Source organism: Melospiza melodia, chromosome 1 (assembly GCF_035770615.1).
Source record: "Melospiza melodia melodia isolate bMelMel2 chromosome 1, bMelMel2.pri, whole genome shotgun sequence".
In the NCBI taxonomy this organism is placed as follows: Eukaryota; Metazoa; Chordata; class Aves; order Passeriformes; family Passerellidae; genus Melospiza; species Melospiza melodia.
In genome coordinates, this window is record NC_086194.1 from 308,166 (window position 1) to 320,424 (window position 12,259).

The 12,259-nt window shown below is 57.6% G+C and overlaps 1 protein-coding gene across 4 annotated transcripts in view; it reads right to left on the bottom strand.

Moving 5' to 3' along the window:
- Positions 1-12,259, bottom strand: part of AGAP3 (ArfGAP with GTPase domain, ankyrin repeat and PH domain 3) — a 111,883-nt gene that overhangs the window by 30,509 nt on the left and 69,115 nt on the right. For all 4 annotated transcript variants that reach the window (XR_010028685.1, XM_063163157.1, XM_063163068.1 and 1 more), the window contains exon 11: positions 9,262-9,424. Coding sequence is in view for 3 of the 4 variants with exons in the window: in XM_063163157.1 (XP_063019227.1) it covers positions 9,262-9,424 (163 nt within the window). In the remaining variant the exon portion in view is untranslated. The remainder of the gene's footprint in view (positions 1-9,261; positions 9,425-12,259) is intronic.

Below are 12,259 nucleotides of genomic sequence, written 5' to 3' on the forward strand. Positions count from 1 at the left end.
GACACGGATCCCTGTCCCAGCAGGAACCTGCTCTGAGGCAGAGCTGCAGGAGGGAAGGAGCAGAGCCAGAACTTCTGGGCCTGCAGAGGAGTGTGGAGCTGGAGCAGCCCTGCAGTGACCCATCACGAACAGCCCCTGTTCCTCTGCCCCAAGTGCAACTGGGAAAGGGCCACTGGGGAGGCTGGAATTGCTCTATTTCCTGCACAACTCCTGTTTCTAGAGCCATTCACTCACACAGGGCTTTATCCACCCCTGCCTGCTTTGGCCACAGAGGCTGCTTGGGGTGCAGCAGCACAAGCTCCTGGGGTGCATGAGTTCCAGGGGATGGAGCAGGCCCTGCTCTGTTTGGAGATGCCTGCTGGTGCTGAGCTCTCCCAGAGCTCTGGGACAGCTCCCTGTCCAGCAGCAGAGCTGGACTCTGGCCTGTGACCAGTCCCTCCCTGGCCCCTCTCCCTCCTGCAGCACAAGCCTGGGCTGCATGGATGGGAAAGCCTGGTTGGCTGGAGAAGGCTCCCAGTCCACTGGCCACCCCTCCAGCCCAGCCCTCCTGGCAGCACCAGGCAAGTTATTTACACTGAGATTTTCACAGGTGGCCACTAATTACATCCTTGTAGCTTTTCCAGGTGCCCCATGCAAGGAACCCGAGCCAGATGTTCCAGGATTCAGGATGCTGGGAGATACAGCTGCAGCCCCAAGCCTGGCTATCTGCCCCATGCCCACCTGGCTGCCCTGGACACCTTGGCCAGCCCTGGGCAGGGCTCTGATCACCATGGCACTCTGCTGCCTTGTGCTTCTCCCTCCCTGCTCCTCTGCTCCTTCCCTTCTCCAAGGCCTTTTCCCTGCTCAGCCCTCACTGCATGGCTCCTTAGTGATCTGGTAAGGAATATCAACTCCCAGTAATTATCTCTAATTAGGGTTAGTGATTACACTGTTGGGTGGGAGAAAATCAGTCTCTGCTTTCCCACTGGGGAGGGCAGGTAGAGCTGGCTGTGCAGGGGGAAGCACCAGCAGCTCCCTGGTGCTCCCATGCCCTCCACGAGCCTGTCCCTGCCTGCACAGCTCTGGAGCTGCCTGCTCCGAGAGCAGGAGCCCTTCTGACGCAGCAGGACCTGAACCTGGCCCTGCAGCCCTCTGTGCAGCACCAGAACCAGGCACCAAGCATTGCTGTGCTGTCCTGCCTCGTGCCATCCCACCTGGCTGCAGCCACGCTCCTCCTCTTCCCACCGAGTCCTGACCATTTCCACCTTCCACTCAATGCAAAATTTTAAACCAGCAGCTCAAGCCTCACATTTGGATTCATCCTCCACCTTCAGACATGCAGATAAACATTCGTAAGAGGTTACTGTATGACTGTAATGGTGAATGTATAATATTTATAATATACATATGAATTTGCAGTATTTTATACATGATTCATGATGCAAAATATTAATTACAGATAAATTTTCCTAAATCTCTCATCTCAGCTTCGTCTTCAGACTACAAACAACCCTTTAACATATTACTGGGAAGGGCAGAAGTCCCACACTAAGGAACAGACGGACCCTCACCCTCTTCCTTTCAGCTCAGCATCCCCATGTCTGAGTTACAGAACCCCAGTCAGGTTTGGGTCAGGAGTGACCTCAAAGATCCTGCACCCGCAGCCCTGCCCTGGCCTTGGCTGAGCACAGTGACCAACGCTGGGCTCTCACAGGCAGGCTCTACAGAAAGCCAGTGAGCACAGTGAGCCAGTGTCCCCACAGCTGGCACAGAACCAGCTGTGCATGGGCACTGCCCCCACCCCAGCAGTCCCTCAGGCCGGGGGGCACTGGGGGCCCTGCTCTGGCTTTCCCTCTGCTGCCCAGCTCCCACATCCTCCGTGCTCACAACAAAGAGCACAGAGGATGGGACCCACCTCTGAGCAGAACACAGAGCACGGAACACGAAACACCAAACACAGAACACAGAACAGAGAACACACAGAACAGAGAACACTGAACACAGAACACACAGCACAGAACACAGAACACACAGCACAGAACACACAGAACACAGAACACAACACAGAACACAGAGAGCACAGAACACTGAACACAGAACACACAGAACAGAACACACAGAACACAGAACACAATACAGAACACACACAGCACAGAACACAACACAGAACACACACAGCACAGAACACAACACAGAACACACAGAACAGAAAACACAGAACACACAGAGCACAGAACAGAGAACACACAGAACACACGGAACACACAGAGCACAGAACACACAGAGCACAGAACACACAGAACACTGAACGCTGAACACACAGAGCACAGAACACAGGCGGCGGCCGTGGAGCCACTCATGTGCATGGAGCAGAGCGGCTGTGGAACCACGGGCCAGTCCCAGGGACACCAGAGCCCATCCAGCCTTCCCTGCCAAGCGTGGAGCACAGGTGTAACTTGGGATGCTCCTGACACACGCCAGGGCAGGGTGACCCCAGCTGCTGGTGGGAGGGGAACCAAAACCAACTTTGTTTCAGAAGTCAGAGCTGAGCCTTCCCTCCCGAGTGTCCATTTCCATTCTTTTGTAGGAGATTAATGACCCTGCTCTGACCTGAAGAATCTGTTGTGCAGCCACAGCCAGGAGAAAGGCAGGAGATGATCCAGCAGCCTCCTGTCTGCCATGACCTGCACCACCCTGCTCTCACTGCTCTTCTTCCCTCAATGTCATTGTCCCCCACGGCGAGCAGCGGTGTGCCAGGGAAACAGGTTTTCCCTTTTCTTTGTTAATTCTTCCCTCATTACATTTGAAATTCCACAATCAGTGTGCACTGTAATTGTCGAATTTGATGCTAATGATTAATGAATTAAACATGGATCCATCAATTAGTCCTCGGAGAATAATTCTGCATAAAGCAGCGGATAATGTAATTACAGTAACAAAGATAATGAGATGTTAACATCGACGGAGCCCGACGTGACATGATCACAGCAGGCTCAGCAACCCCGGCCTGGGGGAGCCAATCCCTCACTCTGCAGAGGAAGAGCATCGGGGGGCAGGGGCTGGCGGGGGGGCCGTGCCAGCGCGGCGCTCCCTGGCACCGGCACTGGCACCGCGTGCCAACGCGCACGGCCGCCCGCCCCAGGGGCCACCACGGAGCTGCCAGGCCCAGCAGGGACCCGGGGAGGACCCCGAGCTGCTGGGGACCCACACCGTGCCCTGCCACGCCGATGTTTGCAGGCACTGAGGCGGCACAGGCTCCCTCCCGCCGCTTCCCGGCACAGAGGCCCAGGGACGGGCACGGTGCCACGCTCCGTGCACCCACAGCTCCCCGTGGAGCCAGGGGTGGGTGCCAGCACACAGGGGCAGCTGCACCCGCGTCACCTCAGAGCAAACAGGAGCACCAGCCCAGCCCTGCATCCCAGGCAGCGCCTCCCACCAGCGCACACTCTGGGAAAGCTCTCCTGGAGGAGATGCAGCAGAGATGCTGCAAAGCAGGAGGAGGAAGAGGACTCGCACTGGCACTGGCCCCAGCACACCTGCCAGACCACGCAGACTGTTCCTGAAGGGAGCTGGCCAGCAGCAGTGCCCACCCAAAACCCTCCAGAGCTCGAGCTCCCAACTCCGTGCTGAGTCTGACTGACCCGTCCTGCTCTGAGGACAAGGCTGCAGTCTGCCCTCTGGCACCACATCCCACGGGACACTCACCGACCTCAGCAAGCTGGAGAATCCCCTGCGAGCCCCCCAGAGTGGAGCAGAACTTTCCCCTTCAGCCTGCTCCCTTCACCCTAGTGCTCTGGCTCCCCCACGTTTGTTTCCTTCAGTCTCATCTCTGTGTGCTGCTGGAAACATCTTCAATTGCTGCCTGCAACACAACCACCTCTGCACTGCTGCAGCCTCTTCCTGCACTTCTCTTCACTTCCCCCTCCACACAGGCTTCCTGGTGCTCAGCTCTCAGAGTCTGTGCCATCCCTGAGCTGCAGAGCCAGCTGCTGTGCCCATGCATGGCTGTGCTCTGAGCATGGCTGTGCTCTGTGCATGGCTGTGCTTGTGCATGGCTGTGTTCATGCATGGCTGTGCTCTGAGCATGGCTGTGCTCGTGCATGTCTGTGCTCGTGCATGGCTGTGCCCGTGCATGGCTGTGCTCTGTGCATGGCTGTACTCCGTGCATGGCTGTGCTCGTGCATGTCTGTGCTCGTGCATGGCTGTGCCCGTGCATGGCTGTGCTCTGTGCATGGCTGTACTCCGTGCATGGCTGTGCTCGTGCATGTCTGTGCTCGTGCATGGCTGTGCTCGTGCATGGCTGTACTCCGTGCATGGCTGTGCTCGTGCATGTCTGTGCTCGTGCATGGCTGTGCCCGTGCATGGCTGTGCTCTGTGCATGGCTGTACTCCGTGCATGGCTGTGCTCGTGCATGGCTGTGCTCGTGCATGGCTGTGCTCTGTGCATGGCTGTACTCCGTGCATGGCTGTGCTCTGTGCATGGCTGTGTTCCGTGCATGCCTGTGTTCATGCATGGCTGTGCTCGTGCATGGCTGTGCCTGTGCATGGCTGTGCTCGTGTACTCTGTGCATGCCTGTGCTTGTGCATGGCTGTGCTCGTGCATGGCTGTGCTCTGAGCATGGCTGTGTTCCGTGCATGCCTGTGCTCGTGCATGGCTGTGTTCATGCATGGCTGTGCTCTGAGCATGGCTGTGTTCATGCATGGCTGTGCTCTGAGCATGGCTGTGCTCGTGTACTCTGAGCATGGCTGTGTTCTGTGCATGCCTGTGCTCGTGCATGCCTGTGTTCATGCATGGCTGTGCTCGTGCATGCCTGTGTTCATGCATGGCTGTGCTCGTGCATGCCTGTGTTCCGTGCATGGCTGTGCTCTGAGCATGGCTGTGTTCCGTGCATGGCTGTGCTCTGAGCATGGCTGTGTTCCGTGCATGCCTGTGCTCTGTGCCACCCACAAACTGTCACAGGTGTCACAGAGCACGGGCCCAGCAGCTCCCTGCCCAGCTCCCCTTTGCCAGCCCTGGAGCAGTGCCTACAAACCCCTGTGCAGCACGGGCCCAGGGCTCAGCTGGGCTGAGGCTCTCCTGCTGACCGACGCTGTCTCTTGTGCCACCATCTCTCCCTCTCACTGAAGCCCCTTTCCATTACGAGCTGCCCTGGTTCCTGGAGCCAGAAACATGATGCAGCACAGACAAGGCTGGGGGAACGTGAGGAACCAGAGCAAGGGTGCACCTGGGGGCCGTGAGGGAGAGGGCAAGAGCAGAGACATTCCAGCAGGAAGAGGAGCAGCAGGGATTGGAAGGAGACACAAAGGTGTGCAGTGCCACACCTCTAGTGAATACCTGCCCTCAGGCCACAGCACCTGTGAGCTCTGGAGGAGATCTGCTCATCCCCTTCCTGCCCTCTGCAGCCCAACCACTGCGGTGCTGCCATTGCCAAGGACACCTTCTATGGGACCAGGCTGCTCCAGGACCTGCCCGAACCGGCCCTGGACGCTTCCAGCAATGGGGCAGCCACAGTTTCTCTGGCCAACCAGCGCCAGGACCTCACCACCCTCACATGGAAGAACTTCCTAATATCCAATCTCAATCTCCCCTCCTTCAGTATAACATCATTCGCCCTTGTGCCGTGACTCCAGACCCTTGTCCAAGCTCCCTCTCCAGCTTCAGGCACTGAAGGGCTCTAAGGTCTCCCCTGGTTAACACCTCCAGCTCTCAGCCCATCTCTGGAGGAGAGGGCTCCAGCCCTTGGAGCATCTCCACGGCTTCCTCTGGACAAGGAGAACTCATCCAACCCAAAATAAAACCAAGCTAACTACAGTAAAGTCATGTTCTTGCATGGTTTAAACACTGGGGCACAGAGCCCGCACTGGTCTCACAAACACAAGTCCCTTCCTCATTCCTGCTGTATTTAGCTGGAAGCTGTCTGTACCTGCTTTGGAGTTATTCTGAATCCTCACCAGAGCACTGCACTCATGTATTTCACCCACATACAGGGCAAGGTGAGACTCCAATTTTTTTTCTTCTCCTCCCCTCGATGTCCTTGGTCTTTCCTCACGCAGGGTAAGGCCAGTGCAGTGGACATCAGCCAGCCCAGTCACTCACCTTTGCAGAGTTCAGGTGACAGAGGAACCACAGACACTGCTCTGGACTCTAACCACTGGCCACCTGGCTTTGCCCAGAGACTCCTGGGGCAGGACAGCAAATCCCTCCTGTCTCCAAAGTCTGTGTCCTCTGAAGATGAACCTGTGACTGACAAATAACTGCAAACCTTGAAGTGCTTCTTCTCCAGTTCCCAAAATATGTGTCAGATGAGAGATGCCCAGTGGATCCAGTAACAGTCTTATCCACAGTCCCAAAGGTGGCAAAACTGCGAGGTCACTGCTAATTTGAAGCCAGGCAGATTCTCCATCAACCCTAAATCCAGCCCTGGGCATTGCACAGGGGTAAGGGCACATCACCTCAGAGAGTCTGTGTCCCATCAGTGCCCCTGGTGACTGCATCCACTGCTACTGGGCTGGAGGCATCAGAGAGAGATTAAAAAATTGTCAGAAAAGCCTTTACTGATTGTGTACCAGAAAAAAGCACCTCTGACACTGCAGGCACAGCCTGAGCCAGGCAGGACACACCTGGGTGTAAAGGGGCTGAGCCCTGCATGGACACACCTGGGTGTAAAGCTGGTGTGAGCTCTGCATGGACACAGCCTGGGCATAAAGGGGCTGAGCCCTGCATGGACACACCTGGGTGTAAAGGGGCTGTGCTGGTGTGAGCCCTGCATGGACACACCTGGGTGTAAAGCTGGTGTGAGCTCTGCATGGACACAGCCTGGGCATAAAGGGGCTGAGCCCTGCATGGACACAGCCTGGGCATAAAGGGGCTGTGCTGGTGTGAGCCCTGCATGGACACACCTGGGTGTAAAGCTGGTGTGAGCTCTGCATGGACACAGCCTGGGCATAAAGGGGCTGAGCCCTGCATGGACACAGCCTGGGCATAAAGGGGCTGTCCTGGTGTGAGCCCTGCATGGACACACCTGGGTGTAAAGGGGCTGAGCCCTGCGTGGACACACCTGGGTGTAAAGGGGCTGTGCTGGTGTGAGCCCTGCATGGACACACCTGGGTGTAAAGCTGGTGTGAGCTCTGCATGGACACAGCCTGGGCATAAAGGGGCTGAGCCCTGCATGGACACACCTGGGTGTAAAGGGGCTGTGCTGGTGTGAGCCCTGCATGGACACACCTGGGTGTAAAGGGGCTGAGCCCTGCGTGGACACACCTGGGTGTAAAGGGGCTGTGCTGGTGTGAGCCCTGCATGCACACACCTGCTCTGTGCAGCCCAGAGCACTGCTCTGCTCCAGGGCCAGGGCACAGAGCCAGCAGGGATCCCAGAGCCACAGACCCTGCATGGCAGTGACCACTATACCACAGGGTCCCACCATGCACACACACCCAACAGCACCCCAAGCTGCACTAAAGCACAGCTCAGAACAGAAAACTGTCTCATTCTAAAGGCTCAGGCAGTGCTGAGTCCAACTGCTCTCCAGAAAAAGGATTCCAACATTCACTCTCCCCTGCCAGGAACTGCATCTCCTCTCCCGTGCCACTGCTCTAGCTGCAGCCCCACGCCCTGAGCCTGCCCCAGCCCCGTGGCCCAGACTGCAGGGACACACAGCACACGGGCTCCTGGGCACTGGCTTTCCAGCAGCAGGGATCCAGGCACAGGTACATCCCAGGGACATCCCAGCCTGCTCCCGAGAGGGATGGCCAGCAGGGATCAGCAATCCAGGCACATCCCAGGGACATCCCAGCCTGCTCCTGAGAGGGATGGCCAGCAGGGTCCATCCAGGTCCATCCCATGCTACTCCTGAGCCCAGCAGGACTGAGAGCACAGCTGGAAGTAGGACACGGTGCTAAGTGAGCACCTGGTTTGACATCAGCAGGAGCTCCTCTGTGGTTTGAGTCCTTGCCCCAGCTCTGACACCTCTGCTAAGTCAGAGCTCAGGCACCTCTGACAGGCAGGCAGAGAAGTGTCCCTGTGCAGAATCAGGAGCTGTCCCTTGCTGGGCAATGCTGAGCGTGGGTGGTGGTGAGAGTGTCAGTGCACAGTGCAGAGCCAAGGCAAGAACAGGCAGAGCTGCACAGCCCTGGTCAGAACTGACAGTTTATCCACACATGCCAAGAACAGCAGTTTGGGTTTGGAGGGCTCACAATGTCCTCCTTGGCACCATGAGAGCAGTGATGTTACTGTGCTCCATTCCCTGTCCATGTCCCCGTGTGGGTGATGCCAAGGACTCCAGCAGCTCCTGCCCCTCAGCCCAGCTGCATCCCAGCTCCCCTCAGCCCCAGGACACTCTGAAGCAGTGTGCTGGCAGCAGCTGACCACGGGGCAGAGCCGGGGCACAGAGCAGGAGTGAACCAGATGGATGTGCCACCCAAGCTCACCCTGAGTACTGGACTTGGAGGGATTTCTGTGATCAGCAACACCACCAGCACGCCCTCAGCACCCCAAACAGAGCCTTCTCCATAACCTCTGCACCAGACTGTGCCAGCAGCTAGCTGGGAAAAAGGCAGGTGGGAGCTGCCCACCCTGGCAAGGACACCAGCCCCAAAGATGCAGTAAAGGCTCTGGGAAATGTGGGCAGGATGGTCCCAGTTCAACCCCTGGCAGGTGAGACCCTCCATGGTGGCAGCAGTGAGGAGGAGCATGGCAGGGGCTCTGTGAGAGGAGGAATGTGACAGAACCCTGTGAGAGGCCAGAGGGGCAGCCAGCCTCCAGTCTCACCTCACCACACTCTGGGGCAATCTTCAGTGAGCACACAGAGTGATGATCCCAAACCACATTTTCACCATTTCTCCAGGGAAAGGTAAGGAGGAAAGAGGGTCCCAGAACCAGGAAGAAACAGAACACAACTTGTCAGGAACCAAGAGCCTTGGGATTTCCTTTGGTTTAGGGAGCAGCAGCTTCTATCACGTGTAGCAGACCACCAGCCTCAGCACTGTCCTCAGGGTGAGGAAATTCCTCAGGGGTTCACACTGCCAGTTAAACCCTTTGACGTTCTTGTGTCCTGGACACCAGCCAGCACAAAATCCTAACAGGATTACCTCTTACCTGTAAAATCCTGAAAGGATTACCCAGGGAGCTCAAAGAGACCTGCGCAGCACTGCTAGCACCCACCACAGGGACTCCCCGAGGGTGGCGAAAGCAGGACACCCCAGAGGGGGCTCTGTCACCAGCCAAGGGCTGCTGGGGCGCTGTGGAGGGACAGCTGCTGCCCTGCACCCCCACACCAGCTCGTACCTGTGCCCGCTGCCAGCTGGGAGCTGCTCCTGTCCTTGGGCAGCCCGTTGGCCTTGGGGCTGGCGCCGGGCGCGGCCGTGGCGCGGGGCAGCCGCTTGCCCGGCACCTTCACCGTGGTCCGCAGCAGGTCGATCTCCTTGCCGTGCACGTTCTGCATGTAGTCCTGCAGAGGGGCACAAGGGGGGAGCGTCAGCCCTGCCCTGCCACAGAACAGCTGCCCATGCCCAGAGCCAGCACCGAGCCCTGCTGGGCGCCAGCACCAGCCCATGTGACCAGAGACCAGACGGAGCCAGAGGGCACACAGGGGGCCAGCACTGCCTCCTCATCATCCCCTGCTCAATCTCAGCACTCAACTGCAACAGCACACGATATATGATATGATATGATATGATATGATATGATATGATATGATATGATATGATATGATTGATAGAATAGAATAGAATAGAATTACAGCATAAGCAATGGGATACCTAAAAATTCCCTCTCAGGTCACAGCTGGGGTAAGAGAAACCCAAAACAGCAGAACTCAGGTGACTCTGTTGCTCATTCACCTGCAGAGCTACCTGTTATTCAAAACTTGGTGCTTCCACCATTTCTTCTGGCAGACAATTCATTATACAGCCAAAAGCCTGTGAGCAGACTGTAACTATCACCCTGATCTCAGCTTTCAGTCAGAATGAGGGTGCAGACTCCCAGTCTCTCCCCAGCATTGTGTTCCTTGCTGTGCCTCCCACCCTCCCTGCCCCTGGGGTCCCGTGGTTCTTCCCCAGCCCTCTGTGATGAGGCCAGCTCCTCCTTGGGCTTGTGCCCTCCGAAGGGGAAGGCCCAACCAATGTTACAGGGGGAACTGTGGGTCAGATCCTGAGGGAGCAGGGACCAACACTGGAGCTCAAGGCTCTGGGAGGAACAGGGAGCTGCGGACCACATCCCTGGGTCCTCTGCTGCCATCAGGAGAGGAGCCACAGCTGTCCAGGGAGAGCTTGGGGCTGCTGTGGGCTGCTTGGGTTTACTCCAGTTCACAAGGAGGTCACCCAAAAGATTAACCCAGAGATGGTTCCTGTTTGTTTCCACATCCAGGAAGATAAACGCAAGAACAAGCTCAGTTTAAGAGCAACAATCCTCCCGTCCTGCGCCCAAAAGCAGGTGACAGGGGCTGCACAGGCCCTGCTCTGCGCTCTCAGGTAGCTATTTGCAAGAATCATAGTGCCCCACAGCACCTTCACACCCTGTCTGAACTCCTCTCTTCCCACTGCCCCCCTGCAGGCACCCTGCCCCAGAGCACCCCAAACCCGGGGCAGCACAGCCCCACGCCCCCAGGCAGCACAGCCCCATGCTCCTGACCCCCATCATGCCCCAGAGCACCCCAAATCCAGGGCAGCACAGCCCCACGCTCCTGACCCCCATCCTGCCTTACAGCACCCCAAACCCGAGGCAGCAGCACAGCCCCACGCTCCTGCCCCAGAGCACCCCAAACCCGGGGCAGCACAGCCCCACGCCCCCAGGCAGCACAGCCCACAATCCTGACCCCAAACACCCCAAACCCGGGGCAGCACAGCCCCACAATCCTGACCCCCATCCTGCCCTATAGCACCCCAAACCCCGGGCAGCACAGCCCCATGTTCCTGACCCCCATCCTGCCCCAGAGCAGCCCAAACCCCGGGCAGCACAGCCCCACACCCCCAGGCAGCACAGCCCACAATCCTGACCCCAAACACCCCAAACCTGGGGCAGCACAGCCCCATGCTCCTGACCCCCATCCTGCCCTAGAGCACCCCAAACCCGGGGCAGCAGCACAGCCCCACGCCCCCGGGCAGCCTGGCCCCACACCCTGGCAGACTGGCACGGCCCGGGCACACAGCACCCGAGCTGCTCCCGGCTGGGGCCCGGCCGGTGCCAGCCCTGGGCAGGAGCCTGCGAGGGCTGGAGGATTTTCCCTCACTCAGCACAAGTGCCGCGGTCGCCGGCTGCCTGCCGGAGCGAGCGGTCACTGCCGCTCGCTTTTATTACCCACCATAAAACTGCAATTTCTTCCCAAGCCTCCTCGCTAATTACCCAGCCAGTTCTCTCATTTCATTTTATTACTGGAATTAACAACGAGTTCAAAGCGTGGAAAGCTATTAAGATGTGTGATTAAGCCACATTCAATTAGTTTCTACAAACAATTTAATTGATGTTGCAGATAGAATTAACAGAAGGTGATTGTGTGAATGGCTCCACTGGCTGCAAAATGGGAGCTGCTTCCCTGGCTCTGTGCAGCGCGGCCGGCAAGCCGGGGCTCAGCCACGCACCTTCCCAGCAGCACAATTCTCTCCAAGGCTTTGGGAAGTGATGGGAAACTGCACCGGGCTCTTCACACAACTCCTTCTTCTCCTTTCACTCAACACACTCACAGAAAGGCAGAACAGAGATGCAACAAGGAAAGCCCTGCTGGACCCCGGGACCAGGCCCCCAGCACTCCTGCCCCCATGCCAGGCATCCTGCTAGTCCCTGGAACCACCAATGCTCTGGAGCAGTGGCAGAGGTGGCACCTCGGGGCAGGAACCCACAGCTCCCAGGCATGAGTTCAGTCTGAGCTCAAGGCAGATTTGCTTCCATCAGGGAAGCAATTCAGGGCCAGGGCCAGCTCACCAGCACGTGTTTTGCCAACTGTGACTGAAAACCCAGAGTTTACACCTGACTCCAGGGGAGGAAGCTTTCAAGTTGGGCTGGAGGTACCATGATCCAGATGCAGAAACAGGCTGAGTGATGAACTCCCAAAAGCAGATGAAGAGCTCCACCAGGAAGCTTTGGTTGGTAAAATCAGCACTGAGAGAGCCAGGCCCTGACCTCCATCCAATGGGGCATGGACACACCTGGCCAGATGTGCACTGGGCTGCTGATCTCTGAGGTCCCAACACCCACCCCAAGAGGGACAGGGAGAGAAGGTAACAGAGATGGAAGAGAAGACAAGCCAGGAACTGCCCTGACTCATGCCAGGGAACAGCCACTGGGAACA